General features: G+C 38.0%; 2 protein-coding genes across 5 annotated transcripts in view; one reads left to right on the forward strand and one right to left on the reverse strand.

Moving 5' to 3' along the window:
• Nucleotides 1-24637, reverse strand: part of mcph1 (microcephalin 1) — a 28564-nt gene extending 3927 nt beyond the window's left edge. Inside the window, exons 1-14 of one of the 4 annotated variants that reach the window (XM_058651392.1) lie at nucleotides 24518-24637; nucleotides 22803-22864; nucleotides 22617-22708; nucleotides 22418-22536; nucleotides 22208-22292; nucleotides 21839-21950; nucleotides 21625-21756; nucleotides 21464-21544; nucleotides 20033-20971; nucleotides 19826-19999; nucleotides 19079-19194; nucleotides 15655-15692; nucleotides 15390-15552; nucleotides 15208-15285 (exon numbers count right to left, since the gene is read on the reverse strand). In XM_058651392.1, the coding sequence (XP_058507375.1) occupies nucleotides 15208-15285; nucleotides 15390-15552; nucleotides 15655-15692; nucleotides 19079-19194; nucleotides 19826-19999; nucleotides 20033-20971; nucleotides 21464-21544; nucleotides 21625-21756; nucleotides 21839-21950; nucleotides 22208-22292; nucleotides 22418-22536; nucleotides 22617-22708; nucleotides 22803-22836 (2163 nt within the window). In that variant the 5' untranslated portion in view covers nucleotides 22837-22864; nucleotides 24518-24637. Of the gene's footprint in view, nucleotides 1-15207; nucleotides 15286-15389; nucleotides 15553-15654; nucleotides 15693-19078; nucleotides 19195-19825; nucleotides 20972-21463; nucleotides 21545-21624; nucleotides 21757-21838; nucleotides 21951-22207; nucleotides 22293-22417; nucleotides 22537-22616; nucleotides 22709-22802; nucleotides 22865-24323; nucleotides 24343-24468 lie in introns of those variants that run through there. The other 3 variants (XM_058651389.1, XM_058651390.1, XM_058651391.1) reach the window with 3 other exon arrangements.
• angpt2a (angiopoietin 2a) lies at nucleotides 2453-14362 on the forward strand. The gene is made up of 9 exons (XM_058651401.1): nucleotides 2453-2780; nucleotides 6929-7084; nucleotides 8093-8214; nucleotides 8318-8556; nucleotides 8745-8872; nucleotides 9975-10076; nucleotides 10594-10760; nucleotides 11878-12008; nucleotides 13499-14362. The coding sequence occupies exons 1-9, from the start codon at nucleotides 2511-2513 to the stop codon at nucleotides 13669-13671; spliced, it is 1488 nt and encodes a 495-aa protein (XP_058507384.1). The 5' UTR covers nucleotides 2453-2510; the 3' UTR covers nucleotides 13672-14362.
• Nucleotides 24638-26299: the final 1662 nt, after the last annotated feature.

The raw sequence follows: 26299 nt of genomic DNA on the forward strand, positions 1-26299 counted from the left end.
ATAGATTAGCATGTTATACCACGTGCGTACTGTATTGTAATGTAAAGTCTTACCAGTTAAATAAATATACAGTTGTCTGAGGAGTAGGTTTACAGTTTTTTTTTAGTTAATCTCACACTGCTTTTTACAGCCCTTCCACATGGACCTGGAAAGTAGGAAAGTATCTGTATTTGTACCTTCAAGAGTAAAGAAACAATCATGCAGGTTTGTGTATTTCTTTACTGATTCTTTCCATTTTTGATAGGCTTTGCATTAACTTCTGCATTTAATGCACATTTACCATAATTAACACGTCTGTCTGCACATGACAGGAGTGCTACAGTGCAGAGGAAGTTATATTCAAATGCTGTCGAATGGTACACTATAATAACAGTCATCTTTAAATTAGCTGTAAGCCAGTGCTGCTGTCAGTGGTGAAAAAGCTTTCTCTGAAAAACACTCTTGAGACTGTTGCAGCCTAAATGAGATGCATTTTATTGTACCAGTAATAATTTAATTAATCTTTCACATGGGAATACTACCTTCTTATTCTGTCAACTTAATCAATATCCCTGCAGCCACTAAGTGTATGAACGTATTCCCTGCTGAGCACAGTGAGTCTGCAGAGAGTATGTTCGGCCCCACAACCAATGCCAGACGAGAATAAATACAGCCTAAGGGCCTAAGGGCTCTGAATAATGAAATGCTAGTTGTGTGCTTGACATTTCAGTGAATCACAATGTTTTCTCAAGGTGTAAGCTGACTTAGTAGTGTATGGTTAATGTAGGATGTGGCTTAGTGAAAGATTAAATGGATGCATAACCATTAAACAAACTAAAATACAGGAGCTGGTATAAACACATTTACTTCTTCTTTCTTTGAGTGATTCAGCATGAGCATCTGAAAAAGTCAGGGTTTTTTTGGGATGACGGCAAGTCTTTCCTCTTTGGTAATGTGCCTTAAATATGTTGCATTTCCCGTATACAGTAACTATTACATCAGCCCACTTCCTACAATTCTGTTCCAGTATTTCTATCCCACTGAAAATCTAAGGCTTTCCTGTCAAAAATAAAATATGGCGTAGTTGACAAGTGTGGTTATGCCCAGTTAAAAACGATAATCGGTGCACAAAATTTAGCCTTTTATAAATGTAAAGAATGAAGTTACTGAGGCATTTTCTAAGGGTCCGTGAGAGAGGCACATTCCTGCAGTATAGAACAAAACGTCCTCCGATGTCAAAGTTCTTCCTGCACAGCACACCTGCTCGCTGCTCACCAGTGTGACATGAGAGATTTAAACCACTGCAAAAACTCTGCCACACTGGGACGATTCTACAACTATGGTAAAACCTTTCATTTAGGTCTCACAGACTAATAATTTTTTTATAGAGTGAGTGTTTTACAGAGCCAGCCTCCTATGCTCCTAGTAAACATATCCCAGGGGTGATTTGTTTTCAAAACCATTTCCTTTTCCATTCCATTTTCCATTTTCTTTCAGCTACAGAAAACAAGTTCATTGCTGTTGAGGCATTTAACGCACAAAAGTCTATAACCACTCAGGATTGGCATACTATTTTAAAGTGACGATTCTGAAAAAATTTAAAACTTTAGGGTTAACAAACAACTTTCACCAACACTAGCAAGTACTGGCTCTTTATACCATCATAGGGATCTGCAAACTGCACTCAATATAAAATAATTTAAATCTACACTGCAGAAAACAGGCCATCATTGTGTAGTCAGAGATAAATTGGACAATTTTGTTTGTACCAGGAACAGATAAGACTTTAAATTAAGTCTTATATTAATCTAGCCTCAGGAATCAAGAAAAGATGTAGATTTCAGTAGATTTAACATCTTAAACAAGTAAAGTAAGACTATGAATTGAAAGAGTTAATGACTTCATTTCAACAAAGACGTCTCCCTTTGAGTCTCCTGTTCAAAGATACATGAGTGTTTGTTGTATAAGCCCGGGAAACACTCTTCAATGAATGGGATGGACACGGCTACTATCACAGTGTCCTGGACGTGGACAGCTGCATCCTGAGAGGCTGTTCAAATACAGAGGACAAAAAAAACATGTGGGTACCGTAGAGGATATAGTGAATGATGTGTAGTTTGTGCATCTGCTTCTCTGTGCTGTTCAGTGAGTGTGTACTGAAAGGAATATCCACTTCACTGCACTTCACAGTGGCTGGCCACAAGTGGGGGTGTGGCTAAAAATCACAGTTAGCTAATCAGAGCGGCCACGGGCAGCTCCAACAAGTGGCTGTGGGCTTGATGAAGGGCGAGCACATGCCGTCTGGCACCGGTAACCTATGAGAATAAAACACAACCTCTAATTCCTGATGGCTTTTTTTCCTCCTACAACTGAGGGGTGATAAAAGGAATCTGCACAACGTCGACAGAACTGTTAGTGGATGCTGTTGGAGAAAGATGCACCATCGTTGAGAGGAGTTTCAGATAAACTTGAAAGTCCAAGGAGATACAATTTTGTAAACATTATCTTCAGGTTAGAAACAACAGTCTACTATGAAGATGCTGAATGCGGACGTATTAGTTTTTTGTTTCTTTCTTGGCCTGAGGGAAGGATTCAGTGCAGTTGGCAAGAGACAGTACCAGATCCAAAATGGTCCATGCAGCTACACCTTTCTGCTGCCCGAGCAGGAAAACTGCCAAACCCAGGGCAACAGCTACAACTATCAAGTTCAAAAGGACGGAGCCACGGACAACGATGAGTCAGCTCAAAGGCTGGAACAACTCGAGATCATCATGGAGAATAACACACAGTGGCTGCTTAAGGTATAGTGGCTACATATCCATGATATCACATTAAAACAACTAACACCAATAACTGTCGTTATGAAGGTGGCAGAATGTGCTGAAGATTCTCCAAACAGGTGTCCGTGGCGAGATTGTCACTTCATTCCACATGTTCTATGTTAAAGAGCTTTAAAGTTCAAACAACCTTCCCTGGTTTGTACAACTTAGTTCAAGTGTTGATTTAATTGATAAAATCTGTGAATATTAACACGGGCAGATTATTAACGCTCATACCAAATTACGTCCTTTTTGCTAATTCCATCACTGACCAGAGAAATGCTTGACCAACACCACAAATTAAGGGAAGAAACGGCTTTACTGCACAAAAGATGTGAACTAAAGTTAATGTTAACAAAACAGTTTTGTCTAAATGATGCAGAATGTCTGAGACGCACTCTTATTAAGTACAAAAATGGGTCTGACGATGAACAAAAACTCGCCACAGGTGTTCACGTGAGCGACGCATGCTTTCCTTTCAGCTTGCTGAGCCATTACTGCCAAAGAAAGTAAGGAATAAAAGCTTCTTTTTCCAGCTCCCTCACTTCATCCACTTCAGGAGGTGATTAATGATCCCAACTATACAAAACGAGCCAGACAGAACATCTCACAGCTTGATCACACAGTCCCTGTCCCCTAACATAAACATGGTCTGATCCACGTCAAAGGAGCGGGCAGAGGGCACCGTCTTTGATGCTGCTACTCAGTAACAAACACTCACATGGCTGAACAAAAACCATATTCACAACATGAGGGCTAACATCTTGATATAGTGTCAGACAGGTTCCATAGCTGATTGCTACGTGGTACTAGAGCTGAAACAATTAATCGATTATTAATCGATTACTAAATTAATCGACAACTATTTTGATAATCGATTAATCGGTTAAAAGCTTTTTTCCTGATTAAAACAAGATTTCCAATTGTTTAAGCTTCTTAAATGTGAGTATTTTCTTAATTTATTTGCTCTGCAGAACAAATAAATAATTAAAAGTTAATCATTTTGGTTTGTGGACAAAACAAGACATTTGAGAACATCATCATTTCCAGGTTTGACGTAAATAATCCTTAGTTGCAGCTCTATGTGGTACCAAGGATTAATCTGTACATAGAGTAGCATTTTTTGTTTTATTTGGTGAGAATTAGGGTTGAATGATTCTGAATAAATCTCTAATTGTGATTATTTTGACTGCGATTGCGATATGATTCGCGATGTCACATGGAATGGTAATTTTTACATAATTATTCTCATTTTAGTGATTTCAGTGAATATTTAAAATGATTACTGTGTGATAAGACAAACATGTTTTCTTCAGTCTGTAGAATATGATGTGTATAGGTCAGTATTATTATAGAATACTTTATCTAAAATGGTAATTTGACAAACATTTTGGCTTTAAGAAATATTGCGCTTCCTGTGATTTGAAAATTGCAGTAGGCTGTATTGCGATTTTGATAAAAATTGCGATTAATTGTTCAGTCCTAGTGTGAATCGAGGAAGATTCCTCTATCGTTCTTCTGTGGAGTGACTTAATTTATTTAATTTGCACTTGAGATGATAAATATAGGTAAAAACCACAGCTAAGGTGTAAAATAAACTCGATATAATGCCATAAAGAACACCGCAACTTTGTGAGAACATTATACTTACAATACACAATACAATACCCTCTGTCTAAGTATAATGCAGATTATCACAATTAAATAATCACTGATTATCATTTCAAAACCTTGATATGGCTCTGCATCAACAAAGAGGATAGGCTGTTGTAAAGGTCTTTAATGTGCAAATGAACATTCACATCTTAGGTTCCAAGAAAATATTAATTTGAAGTCTATTTAATCTTTCAGCCTGGTTAACCTGTGGCAGAGAAATGTGGTGCACCATGCCACTCAGCGGAGCGCATAATGTATCTTTACCAAGGTCAAATTATACTGCACATAATCTGTGAAGCTCTTATAATAGAAATAAAAACTCAGAAATCTATACATTATTTTATTATAAATTGATGAAAATAATAACAAAAAGGTAAAATAAAATCCTTGAACCTCACCACAATTTAAGTGTTCATATCAGAACCGGGTATGATTTCACACTATTTGACTTTCTAAACCTTAAAATAGCAGTCATCAAATGATTGAAATCATTTTGATGGATCACTGACTTTAATAGGGAAAATGGTGCCTCATTCATTTCTCCTCTGCCCCTAGAAGATCTGTCTTTGTATTAGTTTGGTGACCAGGCAGGAACACTGCATATAATCTATAATTATATGGTGCTTTTGTAGTCTTTATGACCAGTCAAAGCCGCTTTATGCTTCAGTTTTGCGATTAACCAGGTTATGACGGTTATGTGAGCAGTGATTTTTCTATCATACATCTATCACACACTGTCAGGAGCAACTTGGGGTTAAATGTCTTGCCCAGCAACCCATCAGTATGAAGACTTGTGGATCAAGACTGGTCAACCACTGCCGCCCAGTATGCAACTAGGATGAGGTCCAGCTAAAGAGTAATGCAGAACTCAGAATCAGTTGCTTTAACGCCACTAAAATAAAGTCACTTCATTTCTCAAATGCATATGCACCAGCTGAAAATAACCGAGGATAACAATTTGTTGAGGAAAATAATAATTCGTCACTGACGCCTTTGAGGCACGCAGAGTAAACAACTGATAAGATCAAAAGATCGTCAATGGGACATCCTGCCAACAAGTCAAATGAAAAGCTTCCACCTACCACACATCTCTGTGTGCATTCAATAACACGCACACATAAGACACTGAGAAAGGAAGGTAAACAAAATCAGCACTAATTGCTGCTGTTAGTTGTGGTTGCCATCCGAAAAAAAATAAAACTAACTGTTTTGGTGTTGCATTACTGACTGATGAGTAAATAACATGCAAACATACTGTAGATGGCAAAGATATGCGAGTGACGCTGGTTCCAGTTGTACACAAATGGTACTGTCATGAAGGATGTAACTCCTCACTCAACACTTCCATCCTGTTTACGGGACGTGTGACCTGATTGCCACTCAGGAACCATGCAGGAAATAACTTAATGATTGGTCTTGGTCTATATCTGGCAATACTGTAAGGTAGATAAGAGCAAATCTTGTAAAAGATGAGGCACTGACATCCTCACTTTAACTGAGCTTTTGTATTATTACTGTGACTTAGAGGTTTAAAGTTTGATTTGTGAGGTCAGAACTCTATGTGCCCTATTTTACACCTGGGAGATAGTTGTCATTTTCTTGTCTTACCCTGTTGAATTGCAACTGTACTTGCAGCTAGGGGTGGGCAAGACATATTGTCTAAAATAATTTCATGATAGTTGTTTTAAAAATGTGCAAATTGACATTACTGAGTATTTCAGACAAACCACCGACTCCTTAGCTAAGGTATTTCTAGCCCTTATCCATACTGTTGGTTTCAATCAATTTGTACGTGAACCTTCTCATTTAAGCGGAAACACCTTAGATCTTATTCTATGCAGAATGCAGATTTTGGACCTTGAATGTATCCTCATTATCCTTTGAAGATATGGAGACACCAGCCCCCGAAAACCAAGTCTTCAAATTATCTAACATTTTTGCTCTTGCTTGTTTGTTGCAAAATTTACCTTAGAGCAGAGAATCTGAATGTTTCCTCAGAGTTTAAGTGCTGAAAGGATGGATGGATGGGTTGTTTTCCTGAAAAATTGTGTCCATTAATATAATCTGTAAGCAACAAATAATGAATTATAACTCAATTGAAATCACATTTTAAAGGATATCGACTAATTATTGTCAAAATCCAAAAAAATAGGTGTGGTCAGGTGCATTATTCTACAATGTTGACATTGTAGAAAGCAAGTGACCAAGTTCTGTACCAACAACATTTTCCAAAAATTGGATGTAAAATGCCAAGTATCACATGTATTGATTATAATGTATGTTTTATTTCTGTTTATTGTATGCTTTATTATTTTATGTAAGCACTTTGGGTACCTCATGGGTGTTATAAACCCATGACAATAGCATTTGACAGTAAGCTGCACTTACTGCCTTAACACTGTACTACAAAACCATTTATTGATGGCCCTTATAAAAATCCGTCTAAAGCCATTTGTCTTTCCTCTGTGTTGCAGCTAGAGAGCTACATACAGGACAGTATGAAACAGGACATGGTTCAAATCCAACAGACAGCTGTACATAACCACACAGCAACGATGATTGAAATAGGAACAAACCTGCTGAGTCAAACTGCCGAGCAAACAAGGAAACTGACCAACGTGGAAGCACAGGTGAGGCCATGATTGTTTTTCTAATGTGCAAAAACAATTGCTTTAGCTAAGCAATACAACACTAAGAAAGTCAAAACCACCTGCACCTGTCTACATATGAGCACAACAAAGATTTCTCAACAATATTTGGTTCGCTGACTGAAATAATGTAGGTTCAGAGTGTTAAAAAAATAAGCTGGGGGAAGCAGGCATGACTGTGTCAGTTTATTATTGTGGCTACACGTCAATGACCTTATGTGAGCCAACTGTACAGCATTTCCTGTTATTAGCACACTCATATTCCCACAGAAAGGGTCTATCAGTTCGTCACAATCAGACATCCGTCTGTTCAAAGACATCAACAGCTCCATTGGAGACACATAGCTTGGATCCATGTAAACAACCTGCTTTTTGCTGAGTTCAGTTCCTCCAAAATGGGAAATTAGAGGCAAGGTCTGCAACCCCAGGGTTTAGTTCAATACATCTGTCAGTGAAAATGCGTGGATTTTACAGGTTTTCCCTACAGGTATGCCTGCTGTAGATGTTCTTTCCCATCGTACTTTTCCATTTTGCAAAAGACTGTTGAGGCTATAAGTGCAAACTGGGCAAACATGATATGCAATAAAAACAACAACCACGGGCCTGCTGTTCAGTTTTCATCAATTTTGTGTTTGCTCTGTCATTTAAGATTATTATAAACATTGGTAATGTTGTTGTTTTCTATTTTCCTTTTCTTATTTGTTGTGACTTGCATATTACACTCAGTTTATTAGACTCTCCTCTCTAATGAGGTCCAATACAAAAGCCATGCCATTTTTTACTGAAAGGTGCTGATTCAAATGTATTCCTCTGTTGATAATGTATCAGTGTCTCCATAGAATATTTCCTGTTCACAGTTGTTTGAGTAAACAAATGGTAGCCTTTTATTGAAGGACCCTTGATGTCACAGTGTGGGAATGTGAAACGGCAGGTATATTAATCTTTCATACGGTTGGGAGAGAGTCGAACTTATTGTTCTTTTATGTGTAGGTAATTCATCAAACAACTCGACTAGAGCGGCAGCTCCTTGAGAATTCCTTGTCAACCAACAAGTTGGAAAAAGAACTAATTGTCCAAACAAACGAAATTAACAAGCTGAATAACAAAAACAGGTGAGAGTGTCAAATCACAGAGAAAAGAAAATCTGACAGCACAGTTTTGGAGCAATATGCAAAACAAAGGGCACTGCTTAACGCTTTGCCTGCATCTCCTCAGTTACCTGGAGAAAAAGGTGGAAGTGATGGAGGAGCAGCGACAGGTGGAGTTGAAGATGCTTCGAGACGATAAGGAGCAGCTTCAGACTCTAATACTGAAGCAGACCTCCCTCATAGGTGAGCTGGAGGAGCAGCTGCTCAAAGTCTCCTCCAACAACACTGTCCTACAGCATCAGCAACAGGAGCTGCTGGACACCGTCAACAACCTCATCCACACTCTCTCCGTCGGCTCAGTACCAGGTGACTCACCAGTTAATTCAAAGGCTGAGAAAACAAGTTTACACACTTGATATGGGTAGTGTATTCTATTTTGCCAATAAACGCTCCTTAATGTTAAAAGGGACCTTTAAATGTTTTCCCAAAGGATGACACATGAATTCTTGGCATCTATGTGCTGTCAAATTAACAAAACTGTCTCTCTTTTGCAGAGACAAAACCCGTTATGATGCAGGACACTCCCTCCACTTTCACCGATTGTGCTGCTGTCTACAAGTCAGGAAACACTCAAAGTGGAGTCTATACGCTCACGTTGCCCAACACCACAACAGAAGTTAAGGTACAGTGAGTCTGTTATTTTAAATTTGAAGAGCTTTGGAGTGCTTACCCTGTGATGAGAAGTGCAGTCAGATAAGGTTAAACTATAATACAAATCTGAGAGAGTTCAATATTCTGAGGATGAAAAGAGGGAATTGCTTTGTATATAAAAGCACATGTCATGACCACAGAGGTCGAGCCATACACAAACGGCTGGAGAAACATGTCTCTGCCACATTGTCAACCACTTTATCCTTCATGTGAGTGTTGCGGGGGCTGCTGAAGCCAATCCCAGCTGACAATTCAGCCCAGGGCCAACACACAGAAACGGACAACCATTCACTCTCACATTTGTACCTATGGACAAATTAAGTGTCAAATTAACCTTGGCATGTTTTTGGAATGTGGGAGGAAACCAGAGTACCCGGAGAAAACTATGCACACACAGGGAGAACATGCAAACTTCATACAGGACGGCCCTTGGTCCTTGTGGCTCCAGTTAAGTTCTTAAAACTTAAAAAAAAGGAGTCAGGAGAGACGGAGACAACAGCAACAGTGCTGCAAACAGGTTGGAGTATGACGCCTATGTAAAGTTTCAGAAGTGAATTGTACTGCTCAAAAACCTCAGCTCTTCAGCAGTTTGATGTGATTAATGATTCTTGATTCCTCCCACCCCTGTAGTGCCAGTGTTACATGGTTTCTGTTGACAAAGACCAAACAAAAAAACACTGTATCCACACCACATTGAAGGTTTAACTAATAAAAACACTTTTTTTTAATTTGTATTTTCCTGAAAAGCATGATGATAGTGCTTGAATGATGTTCCCGCTTTTTTGGCAACAAAGTTCAGTAATCAATATGGTGTATGATGGAGAGACAGCTGAGAACAACCAGACGTCCATTAATGATGCGCATGCTTGAGCTAATACTGTGATCTCCTGAGATACTTTTCAGTGATTAAGACTTGGGCTTCAATCCTGCATCCTTTTCTTTGAACACAAACTTTGTTTTCACTAAAGTCTAATACGACTGCTTTGTCAAATTATAAATGATCGTGAATTCTTTACAGAACATCCATTTTGAATAATTGATCACAACAAAGTCTTTTAATCTTGTGCCCTAAGACTTTCTGTGACATGGAGACAGACGGAGGTGGCTGGACAGTCCTACAAAAACGCTTTGATGGCCGTGTTGACTTTCACCGTACGTGGCAAGAGTACAAAAAGGTAAAACTATACCACTAGAATAAATTCTTCCCTTAATAAAATGTATCCTAGGCTACGGATTTCATTCCAAATTACACAAGACAGAGGCCAGCTCTGGATTGGACCAATAACTGAACAGGCTTTAAGGACCTGGCGACTCTGTGCAAGTGATAATCTGAAAAGAAAAAGACAAACTACTGCCACTCAGACAGAGATCCTGGGTGGGAGATTACCACCAGCTATTTCTCAAAGTAATGCAATTACTAAAGTACTACATTCAATCACAGCATACTTAATATGCATCTGAATCTGTGCCCATGATTTACAATTAAAATGACTAAAAATAGTCTTGCCAGTGCCAGGTAGTAGATGAATTGCCCAACGTCATGCCAAAATGAAACTCTGAAATTAATAATTAGAGATACAATAATTCTAAAAAATAACCCAAATGTGAATGTGTGTTAGCGGCTGATTCATTAAAACGATGTATGTGTTCTGTATTCTGATGAAATATTTTTTATTTTTTCTGTCTTTTCAGGGGTTCGGGGAAGCTTCAGATGAATTCTGGTTAGGAAATGAATTTGTCTCTCGACTGACAAATCAACAATCCTACAAACTGAGAATCCAACTGAGCGACTGGGAAGGAAACTCTGGATTTTCACAATATGACCAGTTTTCTGTGGACAGTGAGGCACAAAATTACAGGTACGTCACACCGAAAACATCAAAGATGTCTTTCCATAGTAAAGCGTCTCATGCAATGTGACAGTTACCAAACCTGTTTATCTGTTGCTTTGACCCCATATTTTACAGATCAAGTCACTCATATTATTGAGGATAAAGGACAGCACATATAGGGTTTTTTTTTTTTAAGGGTTTGTGTTACTGACAAAACTCAGCAGCCGTGGACATTTAATGAACAAATGTACAATATGTCTTTCATGCTAAATGCATCCTGCACATTTTGCATGGATGTATAATATATATCGGGATCATCACTTACATCTAATCAGTCAATTCAAACAGAGTGATTATGAGGTGGAATGATTCAGCATGAATATCTGGACAATTCTCCACAATTCATTGACAGTGAAGATGAGCCCACAGAGTTCTCGTGGGGATTTTCCACTGAATGTATTCTGGTTGTTAGCAGTGTCTCTGGGCGAGATTAGGCATAATAAATGTATGATAATAAATGCAGACCTACTACTACTGTTTTAGAACATTATAGAAATTCGCAATGGTTGTTGCTGTAAAAGACTATTAATTCCTACTGATGTACTGAATATGAGGAAAATCTAATAGCACTTAGTCAGGGCTTGAAATTAGGAAGTACATGCAGCGTCTTGGATGTCTAACGCAGCAGCTTAGACAGCTACAATTCCTGGGAAAAACAAACCATTCAGTATATTCTCTGTGCTATTTTCACTCGTGGAATGGATACTTCCTTTGAAAGGATTTGATAAACAGACCTTGAAATGGGTCAATTTAGCACAGCTCTATTCAAGTCTACTTAACTATGACCAATTTGGTCAACACTTAGTTGGCTCAGCAACTTATAACAAAAACAAACTACATAAATAACATTGAACAATATATTTGGCAATGAAATAGCACGACAAAATGTATGAATAATGGGGTGAAAAAAAAAAAAGAAAGAAAATCGAGCTCGTTAAATTGATAAACAAAACCCATTTTAGACGCAGCCACAGGCAAGTTCTGGCCAAACACCTGTATCAGTGAGTTGAATGTTGCCTTTTGAGGAACAGCACTCACAAACTTCCTCCTCCTCTTCCTTCATTTCTCCTTTTCCATTCTACAGGATACACCTTAAAGGCTACAGTGGAACAGCAGGCAAAATAAGCAGCATCGGGCAGCCAGGAAGTGATTTTAGTACAAAGGACGCAGACAATGACAAATGTGTTTGCAAATGTTCGCAACTGACAACAGGGGGTAAGAAACACATTTGCTGTAAATAACTTGTTTGTCAGGATAACAATTATATATAAAAAAAACATGTATCAATTTGTGATGGGCACTCACTGCCAAACAAATTTCCAACCCACCCAAGCCTTGTCAATGGCACTACCCCCAAAAATCCTCAACGGAATTTTAAGGGCTCTCCTACATTTTGTCTCGAGGTCAAAGAGCACAATTAGCTCAAAGTTAATCACTGATCAACTCATTGGGGAATTCAGCTCCTACAATGCCTGACATTAATAGCCTGGGAACAGGACTTCGAGGTCCTCCTCTGTTCCCTTGAAAGCGGCTCCGCTGCCAGAACTTTGTCTCCCTCTATATTGAGGTCTGCCAAGTGAGCATGAAAGCATGAAAATGCAAACCCCATCCCTTTTTTGCATTAGGTGTTTCTCAGGGGGGGACTCAATTATCACATTATGCACAATTGTAACTAGCACTGAACTTCTGTACTGAGTGCAGTGCGTTTGAATTTGCCAAAAAATAAAATAAAATAAACAAAATTGAATATAAAGTTTATCTAACTTTATATTCTATTAACACACAAGTCAAGGGTCTTCTCCTGAACAAAAACTGAGCTCAATAGTCTTTAACGGTTCAGTAACCAAGTTATTAATCACGTCAGTCTCTATAAAACCCAGCACACACTGATGTGAATCTAAACAAAAACACGTCTGTGCAGATTCTCATTCATCCAGGTCATATTTATCCAAAAGCTTCTGAATCAATTGAGAAATTGGACTTTGTTGAGGATGTTTCAGCTCCCACACCCAGAGGCTTCACTTCTGATTATGTCAATGATAAGCGACAGCCCTTCCTCATGTAAGAGCAGTAGCAATTACGCTGTCACATCCAATTCAACGCAGCTAAATGTGAAATGCCTGCATTGACATCGTGCTATGACAGAAAAATGTGTTGCCACTTTGAAACAAGTCTGCTTGCTCCTCATGTGAGGACATGACATGAAAATCTATTTAACCAGAGCTACAACATGGTTCAACATGTACATTACTATAGACTTAAGGTCCAATGTTAAACATTTAGGAGGGGTTACAGACAGAAAGCAGTACCCAAAAGTGTGTTTATGTCTTTAAAATATCAACAAAATTAGCTCAAAAATGGAGCAGATGTTACTGTTCATTCACCTCAAAGGTTCAATGTTTTACAAGGATGAACTTAAACTCATGGTATCCGCTTTCTAACTTAAAAAAAAATGCATTTGTAAAGTCTATAATAAGAGAAGAGAAAGATGGCTTGCTCTAAGAGAGAATTGACATCTTGTAATACTGTATTTTATTTTTAGAACTACACCGCTATTAAAAGCGAAAGAGACATTTTTAACACACCAAACTTAACCCTTTTTTTCGGCAAATACTTGAAAATATTGGACTGTATCACAGGCACATGTATCATGTAGCACATGTTCTATGTTCCCCAAACGTGATCTTTTATTTTTCATGTTCTAGGTTGGTGGTTTGATGCCTGTGGTCCTTCAAATTTGAATGGAATGTACTACCAACAAGGCCAAAACTCAAACCGCTTCAATGGAATCAAATGGTACTACTGGAAAGGCTCTGGCTACTCACTGAAGTCCACTACAATGATGATCAGACCAGCTGACTTCACAGGTCTCCTATGAACTGACAGCCAATTCTGTCGAGCACAAACCAAAACCAAGAATAAAGAAAGATCTCAAAGGAGCCAAAGCATATGATGATATTTACACCAGTGCATGTTTATATAATTGAATGTAATTGAATCAAATGGGTTGGAAAAACTAAATTGTGAAATAAGTGACACTGACAAGTCATATCAGCTATTTATCCAATCACGAGCGACCAGAGAACAATTGGACATTAATTACTATAATTATATTATATATTACGAAGCTGTTTATTGATGTTATGGATAATAGCTGCTATGTATTATTTAAAAAAAAAAAAAGGGGACAATGGTACAGCTATGTAGACAAACCTTAACCTTTTTGAAGAGGCTTTGTAAAACTAAAATGTAAATGTAAAAATGTCACAAAAAAGTTTCTCTTTTTTATTTTCTCCAGAGATTATACTGTATGTAAATGTGTTATTTAATTTATATGTAGATTTCAAGGTTAATATTTAACATTATTATAAATGATAGAGAATTTTGACTACCCCCCTTTGTCGTTTGCTCTTTTTATTTTTTTAGGGTTATTTTTTGCTGCATTTATTATTGTGTGTGTGGAGTTTCATTCTCCTGAGACATTCTTTCACAAACTTCTGAATATTCCTTCCTTTGAGTTTTGTGCGTTACAGCCTCACTTGGTGAAAAATAAACATGTTCTGATCCTTTATGTGTGTGTCTCTGTCTATAATAGAGTCTTGCATTCTGTTATAGATATAGTTATAGCTTCTGTCCACTTCAAATACTGAACCCAGACTGTTTCATAAGTCACAATTTGTTAAAGAGATGTCGTGTGCCTCCAAGGTCCTAGTTCATTATTTTATTGCACTTAAACTACATCTTATAGCTGATCGATATAAATCAAACACATTCTTCTTGTGGTTGTGGTTTGAAATATCATCATGAATATTGTCATCAACATATTTTCCTAAAATTGTGATACACATTTGAGCACAATATATCACCCACCCCTACTGTAGAGGCAATCAGAGTGCAGGAATGAGAAAAGGCCCCAGGGACACACAAAATATTTGTCTGTCACAACAAAAGCCATCACCCAAATTCAAAAGGAAATGGGTCGACACTTGTCTGCATCAAGACCCCGTGTCTTTCCTCGCAATGGCAGGAGAGGACAGTGACTCATACATGACGAGTTCAGGAAGAGGCAGCAACATTCACATTTTTCACACAGGGTGCTTCAGGAAAAACAAGTAGACTGGAAATGAATGAGTGGTAGTAAAAAATGACCAGGTTTCCGTAAGCCTTCCTCTGCTCTGTTTTTACTGATGCTACTTATTTATGAGTGTGAACAATGTGTCACTTAAACGGACACAGTTATTTACATGCAAAATAAAAAAATATTAAATATTTCTTTAGCAAATTATCCATTTCTGTTTTCAAATTTAATTTGTAGGAACACTTGTGCACAAAAAGAAAAATACAAGAAGGATGACAGTGAAAACCGATGTTGGCACTATTTTTGTTGTGATATGAGACGAGTGTTGGCACTGACCTGTGCTGCTGGAAATTGGTCTGAAAGTTCATAAGGTTCCTCTGGAATCCACTGCCTTTGTTCCAAACACCAGAGGATCTACACAGGAAAAAATAAGAACAAAAGATTGTAAAACACATTCTTGTTAGGGTTGAGATAAAATGCAATAGCTTTTAAAAAAATTAATAAACTACTGTCCGTACCCATTCAAAAGAGAGGACCCAGCAGCCACGGGCTATACCCAGCAGAATATTGAGAGTCCGCCGGTAGCCCCCACACACCACATGAGTTGTGCTTTCACAAACCTGGTCAACGATGAGAAAACCGCCCAGTGCTTTCACCAACTGACGCACTGTGTGCTGCTTCCTATAAGACATAAACAGAGTACAAACATGAAAACATGACAAACCAAACCAAAGCACATTATCTATTTACCTAGTAGTGACATTTATCTTAAGTGAAACTTACTCAGTAGGCATGCTTGTCATAACCAATGTTCTCACAGCCTGAAACAATAATAAACACACAAAACTTATGATGGAGAAAACAGTATTTTCTTTAAAATTTCATTTTTCCCCCTGGAAAACATAAAAAAAAAACAATCTGTGTACAAAGCTTAGAGATATACAGTATTTGGTAAACATTAACAACATAGCATCACACAGTGGTACAGTGGCTAGCATTGTTTCCACACAAAAAAAGAAGGTAACCAGTTTGAATCCTGTTTACAACCGAGGGCCCATCTATGTTCTCCCCGTGTGTGTGTGTGTGTGTGTGTGTGTGTATGTGGGGTCTAAATTGACTGTAGGTGTGAGAATGAACAATTGTTTGTCTCTGTATGTTGGCCCTGCCATGACTGGTGACCTGTCCTGGGTGTACCCTGTCTTTATTTGGTTGCTAGAGCAAAAATGAGAACACAGAAAATACATATGCATTATGTGAACTCCACAACGAAAAATCGAACCATCCAAGTAGACAAGATTAAAAAAATAACCTTGGAAATGCAATAAATGGCTTCTTTTGAGTGGTGCATGCACTTTACATAACCCCGCCATATATTTAACTGGACAGAAACCAAACAGGAAATCAAACACTGAGGCCATGAGCTGATGAAAAACATTTTCAGATCCACTGAAACAGAAGTGAACATTTGTGACCCGGTGACTGTGGTCCATCCTGCCACGTGTTCTGGCCACAAAACAGCAAGCCATCTCTCACCAACACAAACACCTGAGCAACAGCTACAAACAGGACCACCAGTTCTTTTCCACACAGCCCTCCCCAACCAGTTGAACATCACATTAACCATGACGACTAATATGGAAAGTAACTGAGAACAAAGTTTTTTTTACCATGAATTAACCCTTAACCTGAATGATCCATCATATCTTTATCAGCGACAATCAAGTGACACGTTGAGAGAGAGAGAGAGAAAGGCAAAAAGATTTGAGCGAATCAATGTACGACTACACAGGCAGCTGTAAGATGAAACACAATTCTAACAATTAGAAAAAATAAATAATGTGGTCAAGTGTTTTGAGGGAAGTCAGCTAAGGAGAAAGTCAGTCAAGCGAGGATGAATGAGTGTGCCTGAATTAGTTTTTTGTTAGCGATGAAATATTCAGATGTTCAGTATCAATATTGGTCTGGCAGTCAAATCAGATTCGGAATCAGAATCAGAATCCTTTTTATTGTCATTGCACAATGTACAACGAAATAATAGCAGCAACCGAGTGTCAAAGTATACGTAAAAAAGTACAGGTAATAAAAAAAGGAACAAGGTGTTCAGTGCAAAGGGATATAAAATAGATAAAGAGATAATATGTACAGTGTTTGTTACAATATATGCACATTGTCCTTGGGGGGTGGTGTGTGTGTGTGTGTGTGTGTCAGTGTTTGTTTGTGTTCAGTGTAGTGATGGCTTGTGGGTAGAAGCTGTTCCTGAGTCGGTTTGTTATTGTTTTGATGGACCTGTAGTGTCAAATTGTACAATTGTCAATTGTAAAATAAGATACAAGCTGTACATCTTAAATATCGCACAAAAACTTACAGATGAGAAGAGAAGTGAGGCGTTTGGCACCACTGTCATGTGACCAGAGGGTGAGTGACAGCTGCTACACCAGTGGCAAACAGAGTAAAGGTTTTATTTAAAAGTGATTAAAAACTATATCTGACCGATATCTGTAGACTTTTAAAGTTGTGATATTGGTATCAGACACAAAAAAGTGACATCTACTACTACCACTACTCGGTGTGATTGGATCTGAAGAAGCAGACAGCTGTACCTGTACACTTGTGATCTGATCGCGCAGGAGGATAGACGATAATCATCAAGCAATTACTGTGGCTCCGTCCTGTTCTTTTTGCTTTGTATTAATCCATCCATCTATCTTCCACCGCTTTATCCTCCACATAAGGGTTGCTGTGCTAATCTCAGTTGACAAAGGGAGATAGGCGGGTACACCCTGGACAGTTCAACCATTCACTCTCAGATTCACACCTACGGCCAGTGTCCAATAATGTCCAGAGTGTCCAATAATCCCCATTTGCATGTTTTTGGACTGTGGGAGGAAGCTGGAGAACCCGGAGAAAACCCATGCACACATGTGGGGAACATGCAGCTTTGTTTTAATATTCCTTTATTTTAACAATCTGCATTCAGGCTTCTAACAATACAGTAAAACAGCCTGAAGGCAAGAAAATAAAGAAGAAACTGCTCAACATACGAAAAGCCTTTCCCTTAAGATTCCTGAACACAGCTTATCTTATGCAGTGAACAATGAACATGTTCTGGCAGCAACACAAGAAAACAGGCATTGAAGAATGAGCTTATGACAAAGAGCTAGTATGAACTGCTGCAGGCCTCTAAGCACAAATGACAGAAATTCTTCACTCCGTGACAAGGAGGCCTTGATGGTTGGCTAGTGTTTTGTGCATACGGATTCAGATATCAAAGAGAGATGAAGACCTTGAATCTATACAAAAGGGGTTCACTAGCGCTGTAAGAGCCAATTCGAAAATATCAGTTATGAATCTGAAAACACAAGATTGCCTCTTGCCGCAACCAAAGAGCAACTTAAAACAAAACAAATCTACAGATCTGCACTGTTTCTGCCCAAAGTTGTGCAACATGAGTTTTATCATCGTTCACCATCTGCACTTCAAAGATCTGAGCCACGCAGGTGGGATTTTCCACTAGTCATCAAAAAAGCACAATACTTTGTGTGAACCACATATGGACATTAATCTGTTATCATGCTCTTTTTAGAGCCAATAGAACAACAACTACAACATCTCTGTAATGAGGCTACAATGAAGTCAAACCATGACAGATCCCAGGGGGACATGACGTCATGTTTCACTTTTTGCAGCTACAGCTTGTTGAGGTTACTAGCGTAACGAAAACAAAGCCCAGGTGCATTTCACAGGCGAGGAAGTTGTACGCTACCATCACACAGGCAAAACACAGGAAACCCTCAGGACCAGACAAAACCTCTTGGCTCAATGCGTCAAACGCCTACAGTTATGGAAGTGTATGACCTTATGGAGGAAATACCTAAAAAGGATACAATTACACACACATTTGCACAGCTATTCTTGTTAGGACACAGCACTGACTTCATTCATTCATTTGGACAGCTTTACCAGAGACATATGTTACAAAACTCAGGCTGAGATCACAAACTAAGAAGAGAAGTCATCAAGGAAAAGTAGGCAAGGAATATTCTGTTTAAAATTCTGAGCCAGAGCAGCGTCTTGTTATGAATACGAAGATACCCATGGTGAATTCATTAGATAAAATTGTTATTCACTGCAAAAAAATTCCATAATTATACTAAATTCTAAAACTGTACAGTTTGGGTCAGTTGGACTTTGGATCCGGTTTTCTTACCTTTGCCCCACTGTCCATCTTCTTAAGAGACAAGCTCATCTGCTCACTGTGAGTTACATCGCCTTCAGAGTTGATCTCTATTAATCCAGCTGCAACTGTGCATTCATTTCCTGTACCTACATTTGAAAACAAGAAAAACAGATGAAAACAGTTTAAGGGGGTGTGTACTCAAGCTCCCACACAGCAGGCACTGTTAATGTTTGTGTAATCATATATATATATATATATATATATAAAATACTGAAAGATTGTTTATGGAAGAGCAAAGGCTTCAGTTGAAAAATATGAAACCATTCAGTTGCACAACTACTTAACCCGTTTCAAGTCTTGGGGGTCAGGACTGGACCACATACTGACAGTAATTCACCTACATACAAACTCAGCTTCCAAAGCAGTTTCATCCCATGATCCATCATAAACCTGACATGAATAGAACCTCTCAAACTTTTAAACTTAAATATAGATAACATATAAATATACAAATTCCTGAGATGTTACAAATTAGGTCTTTAAGAGTCACATACACACAGAGCTTACATTGATATTTATGGAAAAAGGCCTCATTTATGTTGAAGATAATTTTTTATTCTTCTCTTTAAAATATGACATTCAGAAAACAAGCATTCACTTTGGGCAACATATTAAAACAGCATTGGTGTTATCTTGATTTCATTAAGATGAAGGTAATCTAATAAACTCAGCTGTCACTAATAAACTAATAAACTAAAGTCGGGCCTTTCTACTCACTTTCCACAGTGTGAGAATGAACACTGACTTCAGATTTTTTCTCCATCTCTGGTACTGGCTTATCTCCTGTTAACACTGATTGTTCGGATGCTCGTCTGTGTTTTAATGCGTCAGTTGTAATTGTACTGGTGCTTGTAAACGGCAAGGTGCTCTGTCTTCGCCTTTTAGCCACAAGTGTTAAACTGCGACTTGGACTGTCCAAGGCAGGCACGGATTCTCCAACATCCTGTTGCGGGTGACGGTTTGAATCCAACTGCTGTTGAGTTTTGCCACATGGACCCTCATTCAGTTTCCTCCTCTTTTTACCACTACATTCAGATCCACTGCCTTCACTTCTCCTTGCTGTCCTCTTCTTCGGGACAGGGTCCAACTCAAGAGGAATATGGATGTCACTCTCCACAGAGAGATTAGACAGGAGACGATTTTTTGATCTCTGGTGGTGGTTTGCTGGTGAAAAATAGTCCTCAAACGCATCATCATCACCTTCAGCGGAAACTGGGGCAATACTGGGAGACTCATTGGATATTGTGAATGTTCGGTTCAAGGCCGAATATGATGGTCCGGCTCGTTTGGAAATGTTCTGTTCCAGTCTCCGACGTGGAGTTGCAGTGTCTTTTGACAGTCTAACAGCAGCATCACGTGAAATGGCTGGGGATGAGAGACAACTAGACAATTTCACATTATCAGGACAAGGAGTGGTCTGAGTCTCTGTAAAGGTTTCATTAACGTGCAGTTTTCCCTTTTCAGATATTTTAGACGATGGGCTGGATGATTTTATCCGTGATTGCCTTTTTTCTTTTGTAAAGTTCTCCGTGTTTTCCGATTTTGCACGCTGGTGAGGATTTTCCAACGAACCCACAGATGTGTATTTCTCTGCTGGCTTTCTTCTGACTGATGACCTCCTCTGCTTTTGTTGTCTGTTTCCTTCTTCATTGTCAAAGTCAGGGCATTTCAAAGGACTCGATATCATTTTCACAGCAGGGTGCACTTCACGACAGGGTGACAGCCACGGCTTTTCCGAACCTGTCCTGTGGTGTTTTTCAAGATTTCCATGGTCAGTTGCATCAACTTGTGTTTTTCCATTTTGTTTATCAGGTAAGCAGCCAGGTTCAGCGACAGACGCACAGGAATCATCCGACTGGTGAACTGCATATTGAGGAAAGAATAATACTAATTAGTAATAGTAATTTAAGGTTTTATGAATCTTTCAGCCACTTGATTATTTTAACAGAAACCCACAAGCAGCTGCTTCTGCTTCACAAGCTCACACATTTAGTTTACTATACGTCTACTAATTAAGAGTGGAACACTTAAATAAAGAGGTGAAGAGAAATGCTCTCACAATGTGGCAAAGAGACTAATGTATTTTTCTTAAGAGCTGTCAGAGTAAAGAACATAAAGACTACACATTCAGAGGGAAACTTCAAAAAGATGCTGATGATTTTAGGGGCAGTTTTAACAAAGCAAGATTCTAAAAACTATACATTAAATCATTAAATTAAATTTCAATTCACACTAGTCAATATTTTAAATTGACTAGTGTGAATTTTATTTTCTAATTGTTTACCTATTATTTCATTAGCGTTTTTCACCCACCCACACAATGATCTGTATCGAGAAGATCAAAAGTTTTCTTACACATTAATTTTTGAACAGTCGGCGTGCTCCCAAGAGAAGGATTCAGCTCGGTGGGTGAGCAGGATTCAACCATTTGTGACTCTGAAAAACAGTGACATTTGAGTCAAGTGGTTGTCAGTTTAAAAGTGATCATCAGCCTGAACACCTGCTGCTCTTCATACCACTGAGTGAGAGGTTTTCCCGCTTTTCTTTCATGTCTTTCAAACGTTTTGCCATATAATCTGATCTTTTCAACGCAGGGCTGTAGATGATTCCACTCTCTTCATCGATGATGATGGGAGACACATCTGTGACTGTAAAAACACTTGTCAGATGACAAACTTAATCATGTGGTCTTATTTAAACATTTCCAAAAAATGCGTAACAATGTCTTACCTAGAGGTTGTTTTGGAACACGGTCTTTCATCATCTTGTCTAATTTCTTCTTCATGCGTCTGTCATTTTCAGGTGTCCGTTCCGGAGAATCTTTTGGCTGCATGCAGCGATGCTTCATGAGTCAAACACAAATACGAGATATTAAAAAATAAAAGCACATTTGAACACTTTCAAGGACAAAACCAGGTCAAGTTCCCGTCATCGTGTAGAGAACTGTTCTTTACTGTTTGTATTTATGTTTGCAATTTATTTCCAAATTAAGATCTAGTTTCATAACCAAAATTTGCCTTCAAAGTCTAGGTTCTTGTACACGGCAACTTCAACTGTGACAGCAACATAAGCATTGCACTGAAATCTGACTCAACTCACTTTCTTGTTCATCAATACAGGATTGCTTTCATCATTTATAGCTGGATACAAGTCCTCGTCTATATGCACGCCGTCGTCATAACACCTGGACATCATTTAATCAAAAAACAAACACTTTCAAATTGTAAATTCAGTAAAATCTTGACTCAACTTCATAACAATACCATCAAAAAATGTGTTGAAATAAAAAAAAGCACACAACTCACTGACCTGCCTACCCAGAGAACGGAGACAAGCTTCACATTACTTTTCTTAGCTTTTCTCCATGTGGCCAGGTGACCATTGTTGAAAATGACATGTGTGACTTGTTTATTGAATGTTTTTGATACCTGTAAAATGAAGACAAATTTAGATCTGCTGTATGTAAACAGAGTAACTTTGTACACTTCAATGTATTCCCTGGTCTCACCTGAGCACCCATTTCCTGCAGCTGCTGGACAAATGGTTTTGAAAAATTTGCTGTTTTCTCGGACGACCACACATCAACATAGGCCACAACATCTGCAGATACAATGACAACTGTTATAAACTTCAACCATGACCCATTAAATTCAGTATGAATTAACTGCAGCAAGACTAAGACGGTGCACAGTACCTTTAAGAACCGGACTGCTTTGGCTTGTAGTCATCACTGGCTTCTATAGCTCCAAAATTCACCTACAAAACATTAGGACATTTTTACAAAGATCGGCTTTTAATTTTACTTGCACTCCATGGTCCTTTTTTTCTGACTAAACCAATCAAGGAGAATGAATATCAATAAGTGGTCAAATCAGGGCAGTTTATTTTTATAATTGTTTTAGTCACTCCACTCTTTTGTGTGTTCCACACATTTGATGTTTTATGGATGAATCCTGCTAAGATTGAATGAAATGGTAAAAACAACTAAACAAAAAAGAGCGATTGAACACAATATATACTGCTTAAAAAATGTCTTACTAACAGTAAAACCAGTGATGGCTAGTGAAGTATTGAATGTAGAGATGTGCTACACTTGTGCGGCTACACTTCTGTACTGTTTTTGATGCTTTAAATCAAATGAAGTTTTTTTCTTCCAGATTAAAAAAATGCCATGATAGTTTATCCTTAAATGATTCAGTTTTCCTTGATAAACTGCACACAGTTGTTCAATATGGTTGAATTTGAGACATCCTCCAGAAATGTAAATAATATAGTGCAGTAGTGCAACAATCACTTATTAATCAATCACGATATTAATTGATTATTTTGATAATGATACTCAATTCATTTTGCTGTGACTTTAGCTTTTAAAATGTTCTGGTTTCTTTCCCCTCTGTCACAGAAAAAATAAATAATATTGTGAGTTTGTGGACAAAACAAGATTTTTGAGGACATTTGACGTTTTTAAACATTTTCTGATTTATCAAGAAAATAACAACTTAATCAATAATAGTTGTTAATAGTAGCTTTTTAATTCTGAGAGATTATTTGATTGAATCTCTGATTTGAATCCCTTACTTCTCTGTCTTTCATCTCAGAATTCTAACTTTTTGTCTCATTATCCGAAAAGGGACTGTGCTATGAAAAACTGTAGAACGTGAAATGTCTTCTATGGCTATGTGTGTGTTTATGTTCTTAGAATTTTCTAAATGTATTTTTAACACAATTTTCGACTGGCAGGACTGCATCCAAATGCGAATGCACAATGACAATACATGTCCTATTCTATTCTAAAACAGAAGCTTAAATGGCCAGCTGTCACATCCATGGTATGTGGAGGACAATCTCTGAACGCCAAACACTGAAGCAAATGACAAAGCTGGCCACACGAAGTGAGACGTTTATTGTGTTCTGTGTGGTTAATAAAGTGGCGGTGAACGTACAAAAAAATCGCACTTTCATATTATCAAAGGCTAAAATGAAGATACGTGACTCATAAAATCACGGCAGAAACATTTTGTAGACGGTAAATTAATGACACAAATTGAGCCCGAGTTCAGCGGTGGTTCGCTAACTACCCCGGACACAGCGTACAGTACAAAGTACATGTTTTCGACAACTGGTATCGATTAAAAAATATACATATACTAGTATATATGTATACTAGCCCGGAAGCAATAGTCACATTAATTATGGTTTTCCATGACATGTTTACCTCAAGTTTTACGGTTAAACTGGCGAGCTAACTAACTTTGTTAGCGTTATGCTGGTGTTGCTAACGGGGGAGGGGGGGGATTCACACTTCCGTAATGTGTTGTGACATAACATAAACATGTTTTATAAATGTTAACAGTACTCACACACGAACACACTTGACCCTCCGTGTTCTAAGTGTTTGCGGGAACTTACTTTAAGCAGCGGGGAGGACTATATTGTGCACTTCAGACAAATGCCGAGCGACAGAAAGCATCGTTCCCGGGTGCAGTTTGTGATGCAGTGCATTATGGGACAGAAGGCAATCATTGGCTGATAGTTAAACATACGTCACTTCTTGCCCAGATAATATGCAAATATTGGCCGTTAGACTCTATTGAACAACGTTTGAGTTCTTTTTTTTGTCAAAATTAACATTGTAAATCATCAAAATGACTTTCTTTCTTGGACAAATGACGTCCCTTTCTCCATGACTATCTATGATGCCACTTTGACATATTCCAATCTGATGTTGTATCTGTCCCTCCTGTAGTAACCTTCTGGAACAACCATATAAATAACCTGTGCTGCAAAAATGTATTTTGGTTAAAGATGTTCCCTTTAAAATTATTCACCGGTGCTATCCAGTAAAGTCTCTCTCAGTGAAATTCAATAGTGATATTGATTTACGATGCTTTTTCTGTGATTCCCTTGCTGAGACTGGAAGTGTACAAACACCCGTAATCTGTGGCAAGACATTTGGAAAAATATTCTGTATTATATTATCAATGACTTTGAACTCTTGTTTGAAAATGTAGTTTTTATGTTTCCTAAAGACCAATGCAAAACACAAAAACGAGTGTTTTGTAATCAAACATTTTATATTTTAAGCAACGGTTCATATTCACAGAAAATTAAGTGAGAAGAAAATATATATTTTGTGTTTTCTTTAAAGAGTCTGAATTAAACCTAATGACAATATCTTCAGTTTAAATCCTAAGGTCTATAATGACTGTAGATTTGACAAGTAGTCCTTAAAGAGAGCAAAATCTGGTCCTTATGATGAGGCAGAACCTAATTTCTGAGGAACTGGTTAAGTTTGAGACAATTTACATTGACATCTCGATTGTATTTGCAGACACATATTATCTCGGTTGTGTCAAATAATATTCTGTATGCATTTGTGAGTTTCTGAATTAGTTTGGGAAACAAACTTTTAAGCAATCTAATCTTAGACAACACTAGTTTTACCATACAGTATTTTTCACCTCCTGGCAAGGAAAATATTTTGAATGTTACCGGAAAAGGAAAGGAAAAATCCTTGCCTTTGTTTGTAGTTAAAATATGGGTCCTCACATTCAATAAACAGCCTCGGCTGGTGAGATTATAAAACCAGGCACAGACTTACACACTGGTGCAGTCTCTCATATACATGTGTCATTATCAGAAAAAAAATATTTGACAGACAGACAGTGGTGTCATGGAAAACTCCACAAATATGATGCATTAACAAAGACACCCAAATGGTAAATATATAGATTTCAAAAGCCTCACACAAACACATATATTACTGGTTTATTTATCAACCCCCAATGTACATTTCAGCATCATATAATATACATCATAAACTGTTACATAAGTACTTTCATAAGTCAAATAAATCACAGTTAGACCTTCTAACCTCACTAACTTCACACACTGCTTGTACTGCACAAGTATGCCGTAAACATACAAAAGTAGTAAAATGTGAGAAATACAACTGCAGCCGTCTACTCATTAAATGTTTTTAAAATGTGACTCGTTTATAATAACAAACTGCACACGTTACTTTTTTTTTCTAGTACAAACGATTCCATAACAACTAAAACAAGAGAACAAGCATGCATCTGTAGAAATGTGCTAAGTGGCACAAGCCTTGAATACTAGAGCTCTCCTTTTCTACACGCCACTGATTCTCCACTCACGTAATTTTGATCTGAGAAGTGATAACTATGAAGG

This window comes from Solea solea, chromosome 15 (genome assembly GCF_958295425.1).
Source record: "Solea solea chromosome 15, fSolSol10.1, whole genome shotgun sequence".
Classification (NCBI taxonomy): domain Eukaryota; kingdom Metazoa; phylum Chordata; class Actinopteri; order Pleuronectiformes; family Soleidae; genus Solea; species Solea solea.